Source organism: Schistocerca piceifrons, chromosome 4 (assembly GCF_021461385.2).
Source record: "Schistocerca piceifrons isolate TAMUIC-IGC-003096 chromosome 4, iqSchPice1.1, whole genome shotgun sequence".
NCBI lineage: Eukaryota > Metazoa > Arthropoda > Insecta > Orthoptera > Acrididae > Schistocerca > Schistocerca piceifrons.
The window spans coordinates 735,097,134-735,110,909 of NC_060141.1; the positions used below are offsets into that span (position 1 = coordinate 735,097,134).

Genomic DNA, 13,776 nt, shown 5'->3' on the forward strand with positions numbered 1-13,776 from the left:
ACTGAATCTTAGAATCCATCTTCTTAGTTTGATGGATGGGTCCTTTAACCCAAAAAATCATTTCGGAGCAGCTTCCTTCTGTAAAGGTAGCCCCAAAAATACATCACTACATATGTGAAGTGAAACATTCTCTCTGCATGTTCGAATAATTTCTCGGGTCATATGAATATTATCTTGTCTTGATGCAAAAGCAACTGCGTGTTCCTCACTGATGATCTTATGACTCAGAACACACGCCAGAGCATGACTTTGGCATCACAGGACATTTCTCTGAAAATTTTGGGACACCAACACTGGACTCAATTTCGAAACTCTCTGCAGCTCCTAAAAACATCCTTTCATTGCACCATCTGCACAAATGTCACACCTTTTATAACAGCTGAAAGAGTGACTGCACTATATCAGTGAAGCCATTTACAAATTTTCTCTAATAAAACTGACAGTAGCTCTTTACTTGTCTTTGGCACTGGTAAATTTTGCACTGCCTGTATCAGTCTTGCATCCATTCTCGCCCCATCTCTACTAATCACATGGGTTAAGTAACTTGCATCCTCTTGCATAATGACACTTCTCTGTACCAATTGTCAGATATGCAGCCTGCAACCTCTTACATGCTTCTCTCAGAGGTTGTGTTCTTGCATGTCCCTTGAGAACGCAGTTATATTGACAAGATAATGCTGACGCTGGTGGAGCTTCAACCCAAACAGATGGTCAATAAACTCATCCAGAGTCTGCTGAAAATGGCCAGGTATTTTGTAGCGTCCTGTCTGAATTCTGTATAGTGTAACAGGCGTTGCAGGCAATGGGTTATGAGGAAAAAAGAAACCCTCAAATTCCAGCTATGGCCCCTCTATTAGTGTTCTCTGCACCTCCTTTGTATGCTCCACCTTCACATGTAACGCAGTCTAAGTGGCATTCTGTAGTGGTTTATGGCTTACACCTTCTGTGCATTAGTTCCCCTCACCAAAATGTCCAGATTTGCTGTCAACATCTCCTTCTGTCGACTTTGCTTCTTTGGCCCCATAACTGTGAATATCGATAGTATTTCCACTCTCCTTCTCCCATATACATACAATACTCCATTTAACCAAACAATTCACTGAATCTAATACATTATCTCATCGACCGGTCTCTTATGCACAACTTATCGAGTGGCAAGTGTGGCTACACGCTTACCCAAAGTGACGTTCCTGTTATTACATGTGAATCAAGCTTTAATAGATTTGTATGTGGTTTCATCACATTGCCCAGTACCATGGATGCACCTCAAGACAGATCTACATTGCCAACGGCTTACCATAGGTGGAATGTCTTCCCACTAAGTTTCACCACATATCACTGAATGTCACTTATGGAATGATGTTGATGCAAATAGCGTGATCTCCGGATCACGCTGTAACCCTTGCTTACATGAGGCACTACTTCCATCCATTGCTTAAGCCTGACTGCTTCAACCCTATGGTCTTATACCATTATCCCCCACACATAGCATGGTTGGTTCCATCACCTCCGACCCACAGGGCCCTACTGGTGGCTGACACTTGCACCCATGTGTCTAATAATAACTTTTATTTCGCTCCCTTCACCACATCCACTATTGCACATTCCATATTTGCATAAGTACGTGTTGCATCTAATTCTAATGGGAAAACCTTAAGAAGGACAACTGATTCCCACTTGCATTTATCAGCTGTTTGCTTCCCTCCTGTCGACCCCTACTATCATTACCATAATGCGGTTGATAAACCATATCACCCCTTTTCCAGCATCATTGATGGCATTGCTGAACATGCCCACATTTGCAAGACCTCAAATTTGCAGAGAATACACCACACTTACCCTTAATACCTATCGACACCATTCTCCTCACACTCCATTGCTGATCTCACAGCCGAATGAAGATCCTTAGGCGCCCCTTTGTGCAAGCCCTCGACATATCTGGTAATAAGTCCCACATGAAAGGATCAATGCGTCCTCTGCTCGGCCTCCTACAGTAAAACTTTATTCACTTCATCACTCTGAGTCAGTTCATATATTTGTACATTCACTTTACTCATTCTGTCAGCAAAACCTTCGATAAGTTCCTCTTGCATTTTTGTAATAGCGCTCATCTGTTCCCAAAAACGTCGCTATTCTGCTTCTTACACCTCTGCAGAAGTCCCTTTCTGAATTTCTCAACCGTCTCTTCATTGTTCAACTCTTCTGTGCATCTCCTATTAAAAGAAACTTTGGTACCTGCAATAAATGGTTATCGGACCAACCCCTAATACTCGCTGATGTTAGCAGATCCTCCATGAACACCACATCCTCAGACGACCGTATTTTCACTCTCCATTTCGCTACCTCATTAACCAATGTGTGAACTGCCTCCAGCCCATGAACACCCTGCGTCTCTGACTCTGCATTGCAACAACTGTATCCTTTATTTATACACAATACAAATACAAATAACTACCAACTGAAAAACGAAACCACTTACACCTTGTGCCTTATCATCAACATCAAGAATCTCTACACTGCTTCACAACATGTCCAAAACGATGACACATGAAACAAGCTACAGGTAAAGACTGTGTGGAATGCCCAAGCAGACTGCACTGTGAACACCCCACAGGTTTTTAATACTGCTCTTAGCCATTGCCACGAAATTCAGGCACTTCAGCCTGTTCGTCTGGTCTAAGCAAAATAACCCCCAAGTCTTGATGGTACTCCTTCTTAGATCCCATGCCTGCCACACATATAGAAAGTAACAGCTGCTTCACTCACTCTGCCACGCCATGCTGATACTACAGATCGTGGTCCAGGATGTGTGGAGGCCCAGTGAAGGCGACATCAGTACATCTGACACCACTATATCCGAGCCTGGGACTTGCATGGGGAGGCTATGTTGTGAGAGGGCTGGCTGACTGAGGAGTGAGACTGGATGGCAGTCCAGTGAGACCCAGGAAAAAGCGGCCGTGTTCATTAACACTTTATTTCCAGCTTTTACATTGGTTCTGTGGTGTGGTGGGGAGGCGTTCACGCTCCTGCCCTGCCCCCCCCCCTCCCCGAAAGGGGTGGTGGTCAGTCAGCAAGTGGCTAGCGTCCATCCAGCTGGCAGCAAGACATGTTGGCACCCTGGTTTACTGACGTCTGCATTTGATAACAGGCCCACGGCTATGCTGCATGTGCCACAGTACCGATATCACCAGTGCCTACGAGAATCTTGCAGACGTTGTCTTCTTCGATGAATTATTGTACCCAAGTGGCCAAGGAGAGTGGCAAGAGATGTGCTCTCCGAATTGTCAGAAGGTGGCTGCTGTATCCGGGATGTGACCCACTTGATCACAAGGGCGGCTGCTCTGTTGGCCACAAGTGCAGTGTGCAGGAAGCTGCTACCCTGGTGGAAACTCGAACCTGCGACTGTAGCTGGTGGCTCTGTGTCGCCTCTTCAGCTGGCGTGGCTCCTGAGTCCTGGACTGTGATACAAAATCAAGATTTATTTACCTTATCAGATCACAGTGCACTCGTTGTCTCAGTGCGCCGATCCTGATCATGTAGTCAGCAAAACCACTGGAAACCTGTAATGTAGGTATCACCTGGCCTTCAGTGTGCATTAGCACTACACTGTTAAGTTATACCATTAAAGACTAGCCTGCCTCACAATACTTGCGCATGATCATTGTCTTCACCCAAATGTTGACATATCGCACTCAGTCTAGGCGCTACAGTCTGGAACCGCGCCACCGCTACGGTCGCTGGTTCGAATCCTGCCTCGGGCATGGATGTGTGTGATGTCCTTAGGTTAGTTAAGTTTGAGTAGTTCTAAGTTCTAGGGGACTGATGACCTTAGAAGTTAAGTCCCATAGTGGTCAGAGCCATTTTGAGCCATTGCACCCACTGGCCACTGGCTGCTAAAGCAATGTTCCATCGCACTTTCCCATAAATTCTGATCTAACAAACCTAAATTTACTATAAAATGGTACCTGATGTAGGGCGTACATTAATGCAGTCGGATTTTGTCAAAGGAGTATGCTTTGAAAGTTACCGACGTACTTGTGTTCACATCTTTATTAATTAATATTGAGTAAGGCATTGTAACAAATTGTAAAGATGCTGAGTCACAGATAAGTACAACAAAAAGACTAAGACTCTCATAAATAACGCTTTCAGCCACTAAGGCCTTTTTCAACAATAGACGTAGACACACGCACACACACACACACACACACACACACACTCAAACGCAACTGCAGTACCAGGCAACTGAAACCACACTGCCGTATTGTTACGTTCCATCCTGAATTTTCCATTGTTTGATTTGAGTAAAGTGTTGTATTTTATGTGCTACTAGTTGACTGAATCGACGTAATTTGAGCTTCTGTTTCGACTGTGATAACTCAACTGCTAAAAATCCGTTTTTTTTAAGTGTCAAAAACAGTGGAGCAGGCTTGGAGAAATTTCCTCATAGAGGATGATACCAACCTCCCTTCTGCCCTCCTCTCCACGAAAGCAATAATCTCACCACGAGTGAAAGCCGTTTCTGATTTTCTACAAAATTTAGTACGCCCCTGACGCTACACGTAACTTCTCAAAATGAAACAAACAGCAATAATTTGGGTCACTTGGTGACAAATACAAGCAAAAATATTGATATGAGAAGTGACGAACAGTTTCAAGTAATTTGATGTCTTGGACGTAACTGTCTGTAAAATTATGTCAGAATTACGTTTTACTGTGTGAAAATTTTGGGTATCATGGTCAAATGGCTTTCAGTCTGAAACACAGGATTCCATGTCAATCGATTTCTTAAGTCGATCTTTGGTCGATGTAAAATGAATGGTGACTCAAAGGCAATTATATTGCCCCCCCCTAAATGCCCCAGTGTGCTCTTACAGATCCGGCGGTACCTCTCAGACCTGGCATCGAACTATCCCAACTTGGTGACGGTGCAGTCCATAGGCCAGACGTACGAGGGTCGGCCCATCGATGTGATCCAGGTGTCGTCTGGAACTGGCGCCAACGGCACTGCACCAGTGATCCTGGTGGACGCAGGCATCCATGCCCGTGAGTGGATCGCACCTGCAGCAGCTCTCTACGTCATCCACCAGCTGGTCGAGAACGCGACGCAGAGCGCCATCACAGACAGCATCGACTGGCACATCATACCGGTGCTCAACCCTGATGGATACGAGTACACCTTCACAACGGTAATGTACCGCTAGGGCTGGTGTAGCTCTCTGCTTAACAGTCGTCATGAAAATAGACTGCCTGACAGAAATTTATTGTGAACTACACAGAACGGGAAGACGAGGTGGAAAGGAACTTTTTTTAAAATTGATCTAAACTTGTAAATACTTGGACACGCCCTATATTCTTGTAAAAAGAGATCTACGGATGATTAAGCTACTACTACTACTACTACTACTACTACTTGAGTGCCTTGCAAAATTCTTGAAAAGTTGGAGGATCAGCCATCCATTGTTGTGGAAGGTGCTGGGGGACATTTTTGAGAAAATCTCCAGCGGCTGTAGAAGGGCGGTTTAACAGTGAGCTGAAGTGCTCTTTCCAACGATTTAAGATGTCCTGACTTCAGTAAGAATGGTGGAGTTGTCAGCAGCTTTTAGTGTTCCTGATGAGGAGCGGATAGGTCCATACAGTTCTTTTATACCAGCGTAGAAGCCACGCAGGTTCCTTGCATCGGCAAGATTTTGGAGTTCTGTGGCTTTCTGTTGCCACCATTTGTTCTTGATTGCTCGTATTTCACTTTGAGTCCGCAGCTCGTGGTCATGCGGTAGCGTTCTCGCTTCCCACGCCCGGGTTCCCGAGTTCGATTCCCGGCGGGGTCAGGGATTTTCTCTGCCTCGTGATGACTGGGTGTTGTGTGCTGTCCTTAGGTTAGTTAGGTTTAAGTAGTTCTAAGTTCTAGGGGACTGATGACCTTAGAAGTTAAGTCCCATAGCGCTCAGAGCCATTTCACTTTGACATTTCTGCTTGAGTTCTTGAAAGAGTGCTTTCTTTTCTGCGCAGGACGGATCTTGAGCAAGGGATAGGTAAGCATCCCGCTTTGCATTGATGATGGCTTGGATTTCTCCTTGGTTGTCATCAAACCAGTCACTTCTTTTCCGTGCAGTAAAACCAACGACATTCTCAGCAGTTTCTTTTATGATGTTCTTTAATGTGGCCCATTCCTGTTCGACATCATCTATGGTTGCTGGAGCTTTGTTAAGTTGTTCAGACAGTATGTCTTGGAAGTGTGAGCGAACGTTTTTGTTGTTCAGGCTGCTTATGTTGAATTTTCTGCGTGGTGGGTTTGAAACCTGGGATGGCTCCTGGACCTGACAGCATCCTGATGAAGCTTATTGAGGGTGGCGGCTTGCCTCTAAAAACTAGACTCTTCTCACTCGTTCTATTAATGTGGGAAACCCGCAAGGTACCAGCTGACTTGAAGAACTCCACAATTGTCGCCATCAAGCGTGTCTTCCTGAATAAAGACCTAACACTGTACACCAAACTGATGGTGTACAAAGCTGTAGTCATTTCCACCCTGCTATATGGTTGCGAAACTTGGATGTTATATTGCTGTGATCTGAAGAAACTACAACGCTTCAACCAACATTAGCTAAGATGTATCATGAACCTGAAATGGGATGACTTCATATCCAACACGGCTGTTCTTGAGAAAGCAAAAATGTATAGCATGGAAGCTCTTATCATTGGGCATCAACTCAGATGGGTCGGACATGTCCAGCGGATGAAAAATGACAGACTTCCACGCCAAAATCTGTACAGCGAAGTGAGTACAGGTAAAAGGCCACGAGGTGCCCCTCTCAAACGTTATAAGGATCAGTACAAGAAAAATCTGAAAAACTTGAACATCGATCCGAGTAACTGGTCCACAACAGCAGAAGATCGAAGTCGCTGGCGCTCAGTTACTTCAAATGCTCTTCAAAACTTTGAGCTGAAACGTCGAAGAATGGGGAATGACAAACGCCGGAGACGTAAACACCTCCAGGCTCAGCCACGTCCTCCTCCTTCCATCAGCTGTAATGTCTGTGGCCGCCTGTTCTACGCTAGGATTGGATATTTTTTTTTTTTCACTTGCCGCCCTGATTTTACGACCCACCACCTAAGTGCTTAAGGTGGGTCTATTTTGACCACTTGGCCGCTACGACCGGTGTGCGGACACTGATGTAGTTGATGAAACTCACACCAGTTCCCGCATCCGGTCGCACCGTTGCCCGTGTCCCACCACGTGGAGGCGGGTCTGTGCTTTTTTTTCTTTTTTTTTATCTTATTTCTTTCTTTACTTTGGCAGCTTTCCCAAAACCGATTTAACAAAATTTTTACAAAAATTAATTTTGAATTGGAAGAAGGAAATACAAGGAATAGTTTAGTCTGAAGAGGAGAAAAGACGATAGGAAAGGAAGAGATGATGGTCCCACCACCGTAGGGGACTGAGGATGAGCGCCTTGGGATTTATCTTCAAGCCTCTGATCCTCAGTCCCCTAACCTTAGCCTAGGAAGTTCTATTCTATTCTATTTATGGCGTTTGATATCTCTATTTATGTTCTATCTGGTTACTTGTATACAGGTTTAGAGTGCCGTGGTAGCTGATGGCAATTGCGACGGTGCGCCGACACTGTTTATGTCTAATTTTATACATTAATCTATTGTCAGTTTTAGGTCTACTTATGTAAGTCTATTGCATGTCAGTTGTTTTATATTGAGACTTAGTTTAGTTCTTCCACACTATGGTGTCTGTCTGGGTGCTGCATATAGGTTTATTGTCTGTGTGGTCTTCTGTTCCTGTACTCTTTGTGGCATTCGTCAGAAATTTTGTCTGTTAGTGCGTTCAGTATGTCCCAAAGTTCAGGTGTTCTGATCGCATCGTATATGTGTTCCTCTGTCTGTAGGTGTTGTATCCCAGGTGTGTTCCTGTGCTGTCTGTATTTCCCGCAGAATAGGATTGTGTGTTCGGGGGTTCCCATACCTCCACATGTACACGTTGATGTGTCTCTAAGACTCACGCGATTTAAGTGCGTGGGATAAGGTCCGTGGCCAGTCAAGAAATGCACCATGCCGCGGCTAGGATCGGCATGTTTCATTCTTAATCTTTCCGTTATGTTCGGAAAAAAATGTATAGACTCTCCGTCCCTTATCACTTGTGCCCCATTCCTGTTGCCATGTGTCGATTTTCCATTTTTTGAGGTCCCGCTTATTGTTCAGCGGGGAACCAGTCAATATGTTGACCTGGTCTAGTCTACCCATCTTTAACCAGTACAGAGCGGCCCGATATTTGATTGTGATATCTATCGGGAAGATTCCTAGCACGACACACAGTGCTTCAACTGATGTAGTGCCGAAGGCTCCCGATAGTCGCAGAAGGACGCTTCTCTGCCCTCGCCTAACCGCTGTTCTGTTTGTGGCGAGGTTGAGTCTGTGCGCCCATGTATTGGCCGCAAAGCTTAGCACTTATTCGAAGAGTGCGCAGTGGTAAGTTCGTGTGACTGACAGAGGAAGTCTGTATTGTCCTGAATTAATCCTTGCCAGTTTATGTAGTAATTTTTCTGCCTTGTTTGTTGTTATTCTGATATGTTCATGGAAGTTCAGCTTCTCATCTATGTATACGCCCAAGTAGCGGGTTACCGTCATTCTCTTTATGTTGTTGTTCTGTATTTTAATAGATGGATTGCGTCTGAGTTGCCCTTTGAGCAGTGTGTATGTTGTTTTGTTGCCCGCTATCTTGAGCTTGTTTGTGTTGCACCATTGTGTTATTGTTTGCAGTGTGCCACTCGCCTTCTCCTCTAGCTGGGCTCTTGTATTTGCTGAGATAACCACCAGTAGGTCATCTGCATAGGCGACAGCACCGTCTGTCCTCATATCCTCCTCCAGCAGTTGCAGGAGAGGTTCAAAAATTATTTCCCAGAAGATGGGTCCACAGATCGATCCCTGCGGACATCCCTTGGTAATTTTCCTTATTACCTTCCGGTTGCCCACGCGCCATTCCACTATTCTGTCTCTGCAGTAGTCTAAAAGACTGTTGTATAGGGCTGCGGGTACTTCCATCTGGCGTAACCTCAAAAACAGTGCTGGCCACCACAGGTTGTCAAATGCTCCTGCGATGTCTATCATGATTGCCAAAGAGTATGTTTTATCTGTGTTTTGTGTAATTTCTAAAGCTCTGTTTATTGCATCATCGATGCTTTTCCCTTTCCGAAATCCAAACTGGTGGGGATTCATTCCAAGTAGGGTTCTGTGAGCCTGCAAGCGGTCACACAGTAGCCTCTCTTGGATTTTTGCCATGGTGTTTATGAGGCATATTGGTCTGTAGGATTTCGGATCTGATTGGTCTCTGTCTGATGATTTTCGTATGATGACTGCATTTGAGGTTTTCCAGACTGTCGGTACACGGCCTAGCCTTAAGGCGTCGTTTAGTAGTTCTGTTAAGTATGGGGTGATCTGTGGTGCTAGCCTCTTAAGCACTTCTGCATGGATCCTGTCGGGTCCAGGTGCTTTTTTATTCTTTAGCTCTCTTATCGCTACCGCAACTTCCTCGTGCGCAAAGGGACAGGTGACGGCGTCGGTGTTATACTGTTCATGAAGTTCTTGTCTGAGTGTGATCTGTTCCTGTGTGTCTGAGTCTGTGGCATCTTCCGGGAGGAGTTTGTTCAGCAGATATTGTGCTGTGTTTCTCCATCCCACTGTCATTGTGCCGTCATCCTGCCGTAGCGTGCTTAATGCCAATGGGGTCTTTATTTTTTCTGTCAGGATCTTGTATTGTTCCCCCCAGATATTCTGTTGTGTGTGTGTGGTCAAGTAGCTCTCCCAATGTTGTTTCCTGGTCTGAAATAATGTCTTTTTGAAGAGTTCTTTGGCTTCCCTATATGCAGCTAGTCTTAGTAGTTTGTCTCTTTGTATCCATGTCCTCTGGTATAGTTTTCGTTTCCTTGTCATGTCACGTTTGAGTCTGGTTAATTCGTCTGACCATGGTGATTCCCGTTGTTTGCTGTGTGTGTGCGTAGGTATTGCTGTTTCTTGTGCTGTTTGGATGATTTGTGTCAGTTTGTGTGCTCTGTAGTCCACGCTTCCCTGTATGTTGTGTATACTCTCATTTTGAACAATTTGTTGTAGTCTGTCCCAATTCGCTCTTTTAAAGTTGAAGTGTGTTGTATTGTGTGTGGTGCGATAATTGTTTGTTGTGAGACTTATTTCTATTATGTTGTGATCACTTGTGGTCAGAGAGTCGTGTATGGTCCATCTTTGCAGTCGTCCTAATGTTCTGTCATTCGCCAGAGTAATATCGATTTTGGTGGCAGATCCGCCTGCACCTCTGTATGTAGGTGTAGGTCCGTCTTCATTTATGATATGTAGTTGTGTCTCCTGTATGACGTCGTTGCTAAGCCATCAACGACACTTCCACGCCTGAACCGTGACAAAGCGAATCTCAGGAGAGAAATGAAAACTCGGATACGAGTATCAGCCGACTACTACTACTACTACTACTACTACGTATTTAGATGGACTGTGGTATTACTTCAGTGATTATGAAATCGAGTCAGATTTGCAAAGAAGTTTGGTAGTATGAACCCACTTATCAGTGGAGAGGGAGGCCGTTGCTTACGGCCTGGATGCGTGCCCGATTCGGTTGGGAAGGACGTCATGAAGCGGTATTTGCCCTTCTGTCCCACAAGTGTTGTAAGTGGTCATTGGTATTCTGGTTGCTGGTACTGGGACTGAGCTAGTGCCACACATGCTCTACCGAGGATTTCACTGACCACTAGTGTGCCCCAACATCACACAGCCATACTGTGGGGCCACGAAAAAATGGTTGAAATGGCTCTGAGCACTATGGGACTTAACATCTGTCGTCATCAGTCCCCTAGAACTTGGAACTAATTAAACCTAAGTAACCTAAGGACATCACACACATCAATGCCCGAGGCAGGATTCGAACCTGCGACCAGAGCGGTCACGTGGTTCCAGACTGAAGCGCCTAGAACTGCACGGCCACATTGGCAGCGTCGTGTATGAATGAACATTGTTCAGCTGCGAAATGGTATCACGATAATGTCGCGTGAGACAAAGCACATGAAGATGAGACGAGGTGTCACAATTATTTTTGTTTCTATTAATCTTTTCTATTGCTTCTTATTGTTGTTTGACTGTCGCTTAATCTCATTATGACACATCGAAACCCACCTCTTAGTATATCTAAGGTGCACCACCTTATATACACTCCTGGAAATTGAAATAAGAACACCGTGAATTCATTGTCCCAGGAAGGGGAAACTTTATTGACACATTCCTGGGGTCAGATACATCACATGATCACACTGACAGAACCACAGGCACATAGACACAGGCAACAGAGCATGCACAATGTCGGCACTAGTACAGTGTATATCCACCTTTCGCAGCAATGCAAGCTGCTATTCTCCCATGGAGACGATCGTAGAGATGCTGGATGTAGTCCTGTGGAACGGCTTGCCATGCCATTTCCACCTGGCGCCTCAGTTGGACCAGCGTTCGTGCTGGACGTGCAGACCGCGTGAGACGACGCTTCATCCAGTCCCAAACATGCTCAATGGGGGACAGATCCGGAGATCTTGCTGGCCAGGGTAGTTGACTTACACCTTCTAGAGCACGTTGGGTGGCACGGGATACATGCGGACGTGCATTGTCCTGTTGGAACAGCAAGTTCCCTTGCCGGTCTAGGAATGGTAGAACGATGGGTTCGATGACGGTTTGGATGTACCGTGCACTATTCAGTGTCCCCTCGACGATCACCAGTGGTGTACGGCCAGTGTAGGAGATCGCTCCCCACACCATGATGCCGGGTGTTGGCCCTGTGTGCCTCGGTCGTATGCAGTCCTGATTGTGGCGCTCACCTGCACGGCGCCAAACACGCATACGACCATCATTGGCACCAAGACAGAAGCGACTCTCATCGCTGAAGACGACACGTCTCCATTCGTCCCTCCATTCACGCCTGTCGCGACACCACTGGAGGCGGGCTGCACGATGTTGGGGCGTGAGCGGAAGACGGCCTAACGGTGTGCGGGACCGTAGCCCAGCTTCATGGAGACGGTTGCGAATGGTTCTCGCCGATACCCCAGGAGCAACAGTGTCCCTAATTTGCTGGGAAGTGGCGGTGCGGTCCCCTGCGGCACTGCGTAGGATCCTACGGTCTTGGCGTGCATCCGTGCGTCGCTGCGGTCCGGTCCCAGGTCGACGGGCACGTGCACCTTCCGCCGACCACTGGCGACAACATCGATGTACTGTGGAGACCTCACGCCCCACGTGTTGAGCAATTCGGCGGTACGTCCACCCGGCCTCCCGCATGCCCACTATACGCCCTCGCTCAAAGTCCGTCAACTGCACATACGGTTCACGTCCACGCTGTCGCGGCATGCTACCAGTGTTAAAGACTGCGATGGAGCTCCGTATGCCACGGCAAACTGGCTGACACTGACGGCGGCGGTGCACAAATGCTGCGCAGCTAGCGCCATTCGACGGCCAACACCGCGGTTCCTGGTGTGCCGTGCGTGTGATCATTGCTTGTACAGCCCTCTCGCAGTGTCCGGAGCAAGTATGGTGGGTCTGACACACCGGTGTCAATGTGTTCTTTTTTCCATTTCCAGGAGTGTATGTGATGTTTACAAGTGCGAGGTGGGACCTATCACTTATACATTGGTGGAAAAGAAATTCAACACCAAGAGGGAGCTATGAGACATAAACCATAGTTGGCACGTGTGTCTCTATATGGGAAAGATTATGTCTATTTACATTTGGCACCAGTCGCATAAGGGTGGCGCTAGCAGTGCGACTAAGAAGATGCAAATCAGGTTGGTTAAGAAAGAAACTCAGTAACGGTAGTAAACATTAATTACCTTTGAGAGTGGATGCTGTGAGTTGAAGTTAGTCAAGAATGCCTTCGGTGTTGTTTGTTGTGGCTTGGCAAGACAGCCAAGCCAGTATGAGGAAGCCGAAAGGCACGCGTTTAAGCTCACGCAGGCTTGCGTGAGGTCTGGAACAGGACAAGGACTTTATAGTAGCAAAGAACGTACGTAGCTGCTGGAATACTTAACATTAATCCACAATTGGTGGACATCGCTCTTGACGGAACATGTTTTACAGCATCAATAGTGACTGGTAATGGCGCCTTGCTAGGTCGTAGCAAATGACGTAGCTGAAGGCTATGCTAACTATCGTCTCGGCAGATGAGAGCGTAATTTGTCAGTGAACCATCGCTAGCAAAGTCGGCTGTACAACTGGGGCGAGTGCTAGGAAGTCTCTCTAGACCTGCCGTGTGGCGGCGCTCGGTCTGCAATCACTGATAGTGGCGACACGCGGGTCCGACGTATACTAACGAACCGCGGCCGATTTAAAGGCTACCACCTAGCAAGTGTGGTGTCTGGCGGTGACACCACATTGTTGTTGTTGTGGTCTTCAGTCCTGAGACTGGTTTGATGTAGCTCTCCATGCTACTCTATCCTGTGCAAGCTTCTTCATCTCCCAGTACCTACTGCAGCCCACATCCTTCTGAATCTGCTTAGTGTATTCATTTCTTGGTCACCCTCTACGATTTTTACCCTCCACGCTGCCCTACAGTACAAAATTGGTGATCCCTTGATGCCTCAGAACATGTCCTACCAACCGATCTCTTCTTCCAGTCAAGTTGTGCCACAAACTCATCTTCTCCCCAATTCCATTCAATACCTACTCATTAGTTACGTGATCTAACCATCTAATCTTCAGCATTCTTCTGTAGCACCACATTTCGAAAGCTCCTAT

General features: G+C 46.4%; 1 protein-coding gene across 1 annotated transcript in view; it reads left to right on the forward strand.

Moving 5' to 3' along the window:
* Nucleotides 1-13,776, forward strand: part of LOC124796140 (carboxypeptidase B-like) — a 164,664-nt gene that overhangs the window by 65,773 nt on the left and 85,115 nt on the right. The window contains exon 2 of the mRNA XM_047260232.1: nt 4,878-5,189. Within this exon, the coding sequence (XP_047116188.1) occupies nt 4,878-5,189 (312 nt within the window). The remainder of the gene's footprint in view (nt 1-4,877; nt 5,190-13,776) is intronic.